The sequence below is a fragment of the Lygodium microphyllum genome, chromosome 24 (assembly GCF_053477565.2).
Source record: "Lygodium microphyllum isolate KBCC chromosome 24, Lygodium_microphyllum_v1.1.10, whole genome shotgun sequence".
NCBI classification, from domain to species: Eukaryota; Viridiplantae; Streptophyta; class Polypodiopsida; order Schizaeales; family Lygodiaceae; genus Lygodium; species Lygodium microphyllum.
The window spans coordinates 120,522,384-120,534,693 of record NC_141158.1 but is presented as its reverse complement, the minus strand read 5'-3'; the positions used below and the strand labels follow the sequence as shown (position 1 = coordinate 120,534,693).

Sequence of the window (12,310 nt, the reverse complement as noted above, 5' to 3'; positions counted from 1 at the left end):
CGAACCACAGATCTTGATAAAGGTCTCTGCTTTTAAAAATGGCACAATAGTTGAAAGGTAAGCTATGCCGATTGTTGATCTGTTATAGAAATTAGGACCTGGCTGCGCACCCACGAGAGAGAGAGAGAGAGAGAGAGATTAACATCTTTTGAGATGAAAATCGACCTATGAGACAACCATATACAATGTTAACCGTCACTAGATATCAATGTGTGACATGCTAAAGGATTATGAGTGATATATTGTGAAAAGAAGCTAAGGTGATGTATGACATAAGATAATGCATATGTAAGGATACAACAGGAGAATGAAGGAATGCATGTCTAGCTATGTGATTGAATAATACACAAATTTCTAGTTCCACCCAATCAGGATTAGTAGGTAGAGTATGTCATACATTCCAAATGAAATAGTGCTGGGGTCGCATTTGGAAGAGTCCCTCGGCCTTATTAGATGTTGCTCGTATCATTGCTAGATCTCCCTCATCTCTCTCTGGTGTAGCATCTATATCTAATACCCTTCTTTCCATGGTCGGTAAGTTGCTTTGATCTCCTCAACTCTTTGGACTGTGACCTCTCTGTGTAGGTGGTGTATGTGTAGTCATTGCCTAGAAGAAATCGGTAAGCTGTTGACTGATGGCAGCCTCTATGTATAGGGCATGCTTGTAGTAATGATGTGCAGAACCTTTGAATCTCAACTAGGAAGTGACCCAAGTGACGTTGGTCCAAGGATTCCATGACTAGTCTGAGGGAGATGTCTCCTCCAAATACCATGGGTTATCTAGCTTGGAATGTGTTGTAGACTCTGCCACAATCCTCATAAAGTGATCTCTATAGGATGACATCTTCCAGGAAAGGGGGTGCCAAGTATGTTATATGTGCAACTGGTAAAGATCCTTTGGTATGACCAAGTTCCTCTCAGTGTGGGAGAGGTGTTTGAAGGGGGAGTCAAGGTCATATTGAAAGGGAGGGAGGTGGTCTATAATGATCCCACATCGTATGAGCCACTGCTCGACTTGTGCATACCATGAAGTCTCATGTGATCTCTGAGCTAGCTGCCTAAAGGTCTTGAAGGGCCTCCTAGGTAGTCTATATGGGTGCATGTCATGTACTCTGAAGCTTATTGCTTGAAAAGGGACTCCATCAGGCGGGGGGGGGGGGTTTGGGGTTTCGGTCAACAAACTCAGCTCTAATGATCTCACGCGGTACTGATGGTTTACTGTGGACTATCCATGAGAGCTAATGATCTGTGCTCTCAATCTCTATCCTTTGATATGTAGCCAGGTCAATCCCAAACAAGCACACCATACGTCATGGTTGGTGTGACTAATGTGTCAAATAGCCAGCTCTATATGCAAGGCTCTTGGAAGTGGGCCTAGTGTGCTCTGTCTCCATCATGGTCAATGTTATGTATCCTCTTGTGAGTCAATCTTTGGTTGCCATGATGAATCTCCCTACAGCAAATGCAATGGATGTGACCCCTAAATAGAGATATGAGTCCACAACCTCCACCTGTCCTTCTCCTAGGGTGAAGGCTGATCTTCTTCTAACTATGGCCAAACTCAGCTCTAATGATCTCACACGGTACTGATGGTTTACTGCGGACTATCCATGAGAGCTAATGATCTGTGCTCTCAATCTCTATCCTTTGATATGTAGCCAGGTCAATCCGAAACAAGCACACCATACGTCATGGTTGGTGTGACTAATGTGTTAAATAGCCAGCTCTTTGTGCAAGGCTCTTGGAAGTGGGCCTAGTGTGCTCTATCTCCATCATGGCCAATGTTATGTATCCTCCTATGAGTCAATCTTTGGTTGCCATGATGAATCTCCCTACAGCAAATGCAATGGATGTGACCCCTAAATAGAGATATGAGTCCACAACCTCCACCTGTCCTTCTCCTAGGGTGAAGGCTGGTCTTCTTCTAACTATGGCTGATGTGTGGAAGATCAATCCACGCTATGTGCATGAGTTATGAAGGGCATGGCACTATCACTATGCACCTTATTGTGACTCAGAGACCAAAATAATATCATCAGCATAAGCATAATAGAGACCAATGTACCTGCTATCTCCACCCCATCACCGCCGCCTCATGTGATGTGGTCTTCTATCTCATCAATGTGGAGTCCAAAGAGTACAAAGGAGAGGGGACATCCCTGCTTCACTCCAATGGTGCTAGAGACCATGCTTGAATGTCTTCCTAGGCATCTCACTCAGCCTACACCCTCTCGTACAATGCATAGATGCCCCAAATCATGTCCGATGGGTTCCCTAGTGTTTGCAACATCTATAGTAGTCTGTCTCGTGGAATTGTATCAAGGGATTTGCGGAAATCCACAAACCAACAATAGAGTCTCTTCTTCCTTACTTCCGCTTGCTCAATCATGCCTCTCAGGGTGAAGATGTACTCAAGTGTAGAGGAACCCTGTCTAAATCAAGCATGACCTAGTGCCCTCAATCTTCCTCTCTCTACATATGCATGTTGAGCAACTCATAGTTGTCAGGTACGAAAGGTACGGTACGATAAAATACGGTACTAAATGATACCTTAAGATTTTATAAGGTACGGTACGATATTAGTACGACAAAAAAAATAACTTGATCATTTTGGACAAAAGATAATAGAATAGATATTTCAAGTCTAAATAGCAATGCTATTAGAGTACATAAGATGAGTACTTGAGGATAACATGCCAAGGCCCAAAACCTAATGCAGAATGCGCAACATGCGTTACTGCTGCCTACAACTTATAACTACATAGATGGGAGTGGATACATCATACATGTATGATCATACAAATAAGAGAAGTGTGATCTTGAGAGAGAGAAGGTTGAGAGAAATTGTTTGAATCTCAAATAACCTAATCTCATGGGAGAATCATATTAATATAAGGAGCATTTAGCTCGTCCCAAAGTGCAGTTCGAATGGGAAAGATGCATCCATTAAGTTGGTACCTTATGGTACTAATACGTAAGGTATAGTACCTAACGTATGGTATAGTATCAAACCTTTCGTACGTGGTACTAGTGCAACTAGAGAGAGGAAGAGGCTAAAAAGAGAGAGAGAGAGAGAGAGAGAAGGTTAGCCCACCATGATGGTCATGTAGTTACTAGGGTCTAGGGAATCGCAAGACTTGTGGATGGGCATGATGTTATGCATGGTCCACTCATTTGGGAAGCCTTCCGTTAGAGCCATGTTGAACATAAAGCAAGAAGAGGAGCCAAAATGTCCACTACATAAGTGAACTGATCACCATGTATAGGTACCTATGTGATCCATCAATACTCCTCCTTGATCCTTTCTTGTTTCATTGCTACTAGCCCACCTTGAACTTTTTTTAATTCATATAGCGAGTATGACTCCCATGGCAAAGGTCTTACTACTAGTGGCAAGACTAAAGATGTTTAAAGACTAACTACTGCAATGAAGGTCTTCTTCTCCATCTATGTTGCTGGAAATAGAGGGGGAAGTTAACCCAATGTATCCCAAAGGAGTTCCCCCTCCCCCCTTGGTTTAGTCAAAGGTTACATGGGAGGGACCCACCACCCCCATTGTCTACTACAAGCTAGTGGTCTGGTTGCGATGGCTTGGGGTGAGGCGGGTTGAGTCTAGAAAATGGGGCGAATCAAGCCACGAAAGTGGAGATGGGTCAGGTTTGACACAATTGGGGTGGGATGCCGGGGTAGGGTTTAGGGTTGCTAGGGTGGATCAAAAGAGGGCAGGAATGCTGGGGGCAAGGGCCGATTTACAAAGGGTAGGAGCAAGGGGTACAAAGGGCAAGGGCGGGTCAAAAAGGACCAGAGAGCCGAAATTGAGTTGTTATATCACCACCAAGTCTCGATAGACTCCTTCAATGATCAATTTATCATGTTTGCTAGATGATCAACTTACTTGCTTCAACTTTATTATTGTATAGTCCATGACATCATTACACATTCCTAATCGAAAAAGTTTATTTTAACAAGACTATATACTACATCCGTCAGCTCCTCTAGATCTTTTAGTATCCCTATAAGTCATGGCTAGGAATGGAAGACGGGTTCACCTTTATAACCATGCACTATTGAGAGATCACTAGTATATGTATGGATACAAGCAACATATGTTTCCTTGTGAAATATCTTCAACATAGCTCACCTTTAGGCATAGGTTCCCATTGTCATATATTCTATATCCATTAGCTCCTCTATAAGCGTGCAATTACTACTCCAAATCCTCAAGTATTCATTGGAGTCCATGGTTATAGATGAAAGATGTAGTCCCATATATAGTCATGTACACTACTAGATCATAACTACCTACACCACTATTATGTATTGGATATAAAGCATTATTTTGCCCCTTGAATATATCTTCACAGTAGCCTACCTCTAAGTGCAAATTTCAATTCTATACACTGATCTTGAGGGTTTCATAGGTTCATTATCCCATCCCCATGGTGATCTTTAAGCCTTCTCCTAGAAATGAGAGATATTTTCTCAAATGATCTCTAGGGTTTTATAGACTCTCTCTCCCATCCCAACAATCTAAGATTGTCAATTTTTCTTTCCGTACTTTTAAGCATTCTCTTTGTAATGAGGTATATTTTCTCACTTTTTCTATTTTCCTTTTTCAAAGAAAAGAAATCTTATCAATACAACCTATAAAGAAAATTCCCCTAAGATTAGATACAAAGTACAAAAATGGCATGTAAGAGGCTACTAAGTACATCATAAATGCATGGTTGAGTGAATGACCAATCCGGTGGGCTACAATGCCACAGACAGTGTAGTGCTAAGTGAAACAAGGTGACAAATTTTCAAGTCCGCATTAAGCGTCTCTCCTCATCGACCCAAAATTACCCTACCTTCTCTTCCATCTCCCATGGTGAGTATGAATAGTCTTTGTCTAAATCCTAGAAACTGTCTTCACAAAGGAGACATCTTGAAGGTCACTAGCATGACTAAACTCATAGTCCAAATGAACCAAATAATGATACTAGCTATCAACTATCACAAGGATATGAAATTTTATTACTTTGCTCAGCATTTGATTAAAAGTTAATCAAGTGTGCTAATATGACTTGTACATGTGAGGTGCAAGTTAATTATTTCACAATGTGGGGCCCAAGACCCCAAAATGTCAATTGATGCTAAAGGCAAAAGTTGTAATAAGTTATGTCTAATGGATACTCGGTGGTACCTGTGTCAAATTTTGGCCTAGACCAATTTATGTCTACTAGAGCATGTGCATGTGGGTGTGTGAGAATCAACTCCTCTCTATAAGGTAATTGCTCAATGGTTGGAGACAATCCATTTAACTCTAATTCTTCTTATTTTATGAAGTATCTTCTTTTTTATGTTGCCTCCAGGCTTCTTAGGCTGTTTTCTAGCTAGCTTTAGCTGGCTGGACAAAAGTTGCTTTGTGGATTTCAATATTGTTTGTTCATCAATCTTTGCCAAAAAAAAAACGCAGCAAAAAGCAGCTCTCTCAATTCCCTTGTTTTATTTCTCCAAAATAAGTTGATTTTCCTATTGGGAAGCATACCATATTGTATGGATCTTATATGTGCCTTTGAGATAGAGTGTGAACATACAAACTTGTATCAACCTACTCTTCTTGGGGGATGAGCTTGGTAGGAGAGATACTTAGTTTCTCCTCTATCTTTGAGATGTTTTTTTTGAGATAGTGCTTTAGCACATGCTAAAGACCATATCAACCATTTCTTCGCCATACGACATGTCCTTGGGCTCTGTTTGAGCGCATACTTAAGCGTGTATTAACCCCTCTCTTTCCTTGGGGGAGATTGGCAAGATGGTGAGAAAGACCCTGAGCATGTGCTCAAGCTTGTGTCAAAGGCCCATAAAAGAACTCAAAGTAGTTTCCATCCTTGTAGGCTTGGACTGCAGCTTTGACCATTTGTCTGATTGAATAGTTAGATGTCATGCCATGACAGCCAGAATTGCCCAATTTGAAGCTATGAACGGCCAATGATGGGCAATTTGGACCACAGCTTCAATGATGGGCTGGACTGATTCATGCTGTCTCAGGCTTGTTGGGACCATGCAGACTATGACGTGCCTTATAAGTGCTTACTCCAAGCAGGTCACACTCCTGGAATTCCATACTGCAGTTTGCTCCTTAAATGGGGTTCTCATGGCTTCCACCATGTCATGCAAGCAAGATGATCTCTGTCTGCCCTTACAATTCAGTGTTAATGCATGATCCTCTCTGCAATTTCTGTTGTGCTTATTGAAGACTTTTTTTACCTCATGCATAATGAGATGTAATTATAATGGTTTCTGCAAACTCTCAGTTCGGCAGTTTCTCCTTCATGATTATTTTTATCAAAGGACATTATTATCTGTCGTATTTCATACGAATTTTTGTTTTCATCAAGTTTTGTTACACTCTTTCACTTGTGTCTGCACTAAGCTTCCTTGCACCATCTCAATTTAGTCTTCATTAAGCTGCCTTGCAGTGTCTCAATATGCAAGTTTATGAAAACCAGATTCTTCACATTGAAAACTTGTCAGAAAATATGGTTCAATTGTAGAGAGATGCCTCCGTATTTTATCACACTTCAATGTGGTTTTTACTGGTGCTACTATGTCACATGTGGGTAGCTGGCAGCTTCTACTCCCTTGTCAAGTTGATAGTTTACTCGTGGGCCACTTTGGCACTCTCTCTCTATGTAGATCATGGTGGTCAATGTTGCACAAGGAAACTTCTCTCCACTTTACATGAGCCTACAACAATGGTGCCACAGTTGCAGAATTTAAATCTTGTTGAAAAGTTTACGAGAACTCAGTGGGCCAGCCCTTTTGATTGCTTCTATAATATTCTGATGCAATGCATCCAAAGTACCGCATGCATCCATACAGTGAAAAGCTTGTGTGGGGCTTCTCTAAGTCATCTTGGAAATCTTCCTTTCAACTACAGTTGCAAATTTCCACAAAAGATTACATTAATTCTTGCTATATGAACAGTGTTTTGACCATTCATTTGTCTTCTTATTCATGTGTATAGTCAATTCTCAATGATGGTAATGGAATGACAGATTGGTTATGTTTGGATCCAGGTGGTGGGCTCACTTGTACGAATGACAGCAAACTCACCCAGTCCTGTTGTAAGAGCAACATCTGCAAAATCTCTGAGTGCTCTCTTGAACAGCATACACTGAATTTAGGTATCGCAGGTAGATTCGTTTGGATGAGTGTACAGAATTCGGCCCTCTGTAGCATATGCATTGCTTCTTCCTGTTGGATGTAGCTTCGTAACCTCATGAGTGTACAGCAGATTCATACGAAGAAAGGTTGTAGAGTTTGTGCAATCCAAAGCAGCATGCCTTTGTGTATGCAGTTTGTACATATATTGAATGCAGAGAAATGTTCCATTCATTCATTCATTTATGGCATTAAATCATAAGAAAGCAGTTTAAATGATTGGGGAAGAGTTAACCTTTCCACAACTGAAAATCAAAACTTGCAGGCAGTGTAGAAACAAGATTTGATAGAAGTACTATGCCCATAGTTGTCAAGTACAAAAGGTATGATACGGTACGGTATGATAAAATACAGTACTAAATGGTACCTTAAGATTTTATAAGGTACGGTACAATATTAGTACGAAAAAAAATTAACTTGATTAGTTTGGACTAAAGACAATTCTTGAAGACTTGTCTGGAGGGTTTTCAGAGCTTGATCAAGGTATGCTGCAATACGTCAACTGCCACTTCAACTGCATTAAAAACCAACTTCAGACTTGAAAGCCATAGTACGAAAGCTTACCAGTCACAATCTTCATGTTGCTGAAGCAGGATCACAGAGTCCACAAGCATGTCGGGTATACATCTCTGCTTCTCAGGTATGTAGTGTCTGCTAGCACCATCCTATGGGAGCTTCCAGCTCAAATGCAGGTGACCTGTGTGAGGTTATGGCTATCCCACACCATAAAGACAGTAAGGCAAGTCATATTAAGCCATATTGACATAGCTGTTAGTCTTTGAGCTTTTCTATATGAAGCCGTATTGACATAGTTTGGCTGTATAGGTTTCGTTGTGCTCTTATGTTCATGTCATTGTTAAGTCTTGAACAGATCAATTATCCAATGAAAGAGAATATTTCACCTGAGAATCAGGGTCATACGAGTTTGTGTTCAATAATAGTAGAATGGTGCATCAGGCCCATGTCAGCTGTATGTTACGATTGGAAAACCAGTGGTTTATCAATGTGCATCAGCAATAGATCATGATTCAACCTGCCCCTAACACCGGCTTTTAACATGTAAACAAAGTGTTTCATACGACTCGAAACAACTGATAGCTGAATCTAATTTGTTGATGAATATGCATGGGATTATTTCAAAGAGTGAGTTACTAGGAACTGTTATAAAGAGTGTGTCCATGAAAGGTATCAAGGATATGCAAAGGGTCAGAAGCCAGCAATGATGTTGGGCCTGTAATCAGTTGTATTCGTCCATATAATCTGATTAATTACATGGAGATGCTCAGCATTTGTCCATGAAACCATACATGGATGAACCTGCTCTTTTTACCCTCGTGGTTGCAAACTTTGAACAACTCCAAAACTTCCCAGGTGATTTCTCCCGGCAAATATTTAAGACCTCGTGAAAGGGACGAAGGAACAACATGGAATCTCAATTGAGTGTTTGGTAAATTGTAAATTTTTCAAATTTTGAAATATAAATCCACCTCTATTCTGCATCATTTAGAATTGGCTTTTCAGTGGCAACAAATACTTGGATGTGGATATTTAAGGTTCTTGGTCAGTCACTTAAGTTGCTTGGTAGGCTTTGGTATTTTTTATGGTTTCGAAGGCAAAAGGATGGATAAGAGCTTGGTTTGTGTGGAACAATATTTGTATATTTGGGTCTTTTATTAATATTTGTGATCGAAGCCACAATGTATAGTTTACTAGACATTTCTAAACTGATCATAATACATTGTTTCATATTAATATCTATGATACAGCAAAATGACAAACAATGCATAGTTACATCTGACATATTTAAACTACTACCTCTTTTGTGAATGACCTCCAAAAGTGAACTCTACTTCAGGCTACATCAATTGTTATCCAACTTTGTCAAGAGCATTTGTTTAGCACTGTTTCTAAGTATGATTTGTCAAACCGCATGTGTTTCGTGGGCACGGTAGATCATAGCGCATAAAGGTGACCCATCATATGCAATAATGACAGCTATGCAAATTTCAGGTGGTATTGCCACATCCTCTACAAGGTAGTGCTTAATCATGATGTTGCAACATCAAAATCAGCTGTGAAAGATATGGAGTTCACTTCTGTTTTCCTGGTAGGTATAACTAGTAGAGACAGCTGAGTGTTTTCTATATATCCAACTTGGTCAAAAACCACTTGGACAACTAGCAGCAATATTAAGGTGGATTTGCATGGCCAATGTGGATAGCTTGGTGTGATATTGTCACCTCTATGAACAATCACAATAGGAAGATGAGACTCGTTAGCGTAGGCATATTCCAACTAATAGAAACGAGTTGAAGCTCATTGATGGAAACTATATAAGGAAAAGGTTGCCAAACACACAGTGTGTCTAAAATGTTGACTATAAATCATAATACCTGTAGGCACATAAGAGATCCTTCTCACCAAATAGAATGACTGCAAGACATTGCTTGTCGACTCCAATGCATCATCAATAGAGACCATGCCAAGTCTGGTCATTCTGTTCAACTATGGTAAGCTTCTGGTTTTGCATCCCAAGAAACAATTCTAGAATTAGCCAACAATTTCAGCTGGCAAGGAATTGGTTGATAGTTGATTATTTGGCAGACACCAAGAACTTCTTAAGGACTACTTGTTAAGATCACACAAGATAGAGTCAACAATAGTGAGGATTTCATGCATGTGGGCTGATCAACATTTAACTAGGGAAAAGCAAGTACACTTGTGAGTAGTGTAAAAGAAGCACAAAGTGACAAGTATGATAGTAAGTGAACACAACTATGATTTGTGCCAAACTATTTGCTTGTAGCCAAAGTTGTGTTCACAAATGAGTTTTTTCACCAAATATATATATTCTTTTCTTGTGTGTCTTGGCCATACCATGAGGATGTAGTGTTTATGTTGTCCCACTGAATATTCTTGAAAGCTATTTTCATTCTATCTTGTAAAGTCTAGAGAAAAATGTCTTCATTGATCTCTCTTCATATTTCGTTAGTATATACAGCTAGGATGAGCTTCCTTAAGATTAGATCCAAACATGATTAAAATAACCATGCTTTGTCCAACCCTAAAATTGTTGGTTCGGGTTGGTCGTAGATTCATATCTTTGGCTATTGGTATGTCCATGATGGCTTATGTTGTACACACCTCTAAAAATAGACACACATAAAATGTCATTAAGACCAATATAGGTATGTCACATCTTATAAATTTTAAGCTTTATATTTGATACTTGCAAAAGATCTTAACAAAGTTGAATTTCTTAATATTTAACTTATAACCAAGCACTGCCATGTAAGCATTCAAATACTTCGTCAAATGTATTTTTTTTTACTAAACAAGGGTGTAGGAGCATGGCCCTTTTGTTATCTAGCATTATTTCCTAAAAGTAAGCCACCCAACTCAATTTAAAATAGGAGTAAGTAAAATCACTTTGGCATTGTGCCACTATAATAGCATATGTTGTAAATGGCAATGCTAATAAAAGAGAGAGGACCAAATGGAGGCTACAAATGTTATCATGCTTTAGCATGATAAAAGCTAATGGCTTCACGAAAATCTTGCTCAAACAAATCAAATAAAAGGTATGTAAGATGTTACTTGGAACTAGAGATGTTTACATTTTGGTACCATGTATAGTATTCTCTCTCTCTCTCTCTCTCTCTCTCTCTCTCTCTCTCACATTATAAACAAGATATGATATTCACTAGTTTTTAATATCATGTAGATCTATGAGGCTTCCCTAACAAGTGGCATAGAAACACAAGTGAGACCATCAAGCTTGCCAAGAATGTTTGGCATCATACAAGCTAGAAAGAGATTTAATTGAAAGGAACATTCAATTCATGACCCTAAGTTGTATCATAAAAGCAAGCAAGCAATTTAGTATTAGCTTTAGTGTTTAGAGATGGCATTGATGTTGAAGCACTAAAGCAATCAAAATGTTTCATAGGCATCAAATTATTGCAAAGGGACTCGTGTTTGCATGATTTGAAGCATAATTAGGTGGGATTGCCAAGATAAAGCCAACTAAGAGGGAGGGTTAATGGTTATATATCAAGGTGATAAAACCACTATATAGCCCAATGTGTTATGCTACTTCAAAACCGATGATTTATATAGGAAATAGTATGGTTTTCATTTGTGTCAATGACACCTTAAATTGGACTATAATTAAAACTTGATGTTTTTTTCTCGTGTGCATTTGAGGTCTCTTAAGACCTCTCTCTCTCTCTCTCTCTCTCTCTCTCTCTCTCTCTCTCTCAAAAATGAGGAAGAAGCTACACAAGATATGATATGCACTATTTTTCAAGTTGTAAACACCACTCTTTGAAGAATGATGATTCCAAGTACATTTAAGGGACTTTCCTCAAAAGTGACATTAAAGAAACACGCAAAAAATTAGATTATAAAGGTTGTCAAGATCGTTTAGAGTCATACAATCTAAAGATCTGACAAATATCATCATGCTAAAGTGGCAATTCAATTAGTGCCCCATATTGCAAAATTAAAAAAGGGAATAATGAAGAAATTTTGGAGTTTTGAGAGTTGAAGCATCAGGTTTACAAGTTCATAAATAGTAATTAATATAAATAATAACTACTAATAATAATAGTAGTTAATGGTTGGAAATGTCTAGGAGAGAGGCAAACTAAGAGCCCAAAAAACAACATAGTGATTTCTTGAGATTCTTAAGACCTTGGTATATCTTTGAGTATATAAGCATGTAGAGCCTATGAGTATTTTAAGTGGAGAAGGGAGAAATTGAAGGTTTGAGAGCGATTATCCAAAGGGAAATCCTATGTATATAATACATAAAAACAAAGAGTGCTCATTCTTGCATGTACAAAGTTGAGAGCTTTTGCGTTTTCTTTTGTCTTCTTGCATCCACTATAGCCAAAACTAGAGAGAGAGAGAGAGAAGGGGGGTGAAACATGGAGGAGAAACTTTAGTCTCCTCATTACTTCTGTCTCCTCTTGTTTTCAACCATTGTCATGTGGAAAGCTTGTGATGGTTATAGTTTCAACTTGAGGAGTGTGTCCGAAGGAGATGGAGTAAAAGAAAGAGGGATCATGATGATGTCAAAGGTTCTTTCAATAGATTA

General features: G+C 39.1%; 1 protein-coding gene across 5 annotated transcripts in view; it reads left to right on the top strand.

Annotated features, from left to right (window-relative positions):
• The window catches only part of LOC148015585 (ARM repeat superfamily protein), a 232,961-nt gene extending 224,258 nt beyond the window's left edge, over window positions 1-8,703 (top strand). For 2 of the 5 annotated variants that reach the window (XM_087665936.1, XM_087665935.1), the window contains exon 51: window positions 7,065-8,703. In XM_087665936.1, coding sequence (XP_087522062.1) covers window positions 7,065-7,166 — 102 coding nt within the window. In that variant the 3' untranslated portion in view covers window positions 7,167-8,703. The remainder of the gene's footprint in view (window positions 1-7,064) is intronic. The other 3 variants (XR_015688455.1, XM_087665934.1, XM_087665937.1) reach the window with 3 other exon arrangements.
• The last annotated feature ends 3,607 nt before the right edge of the window (window positions 8,704-12,310 follow it).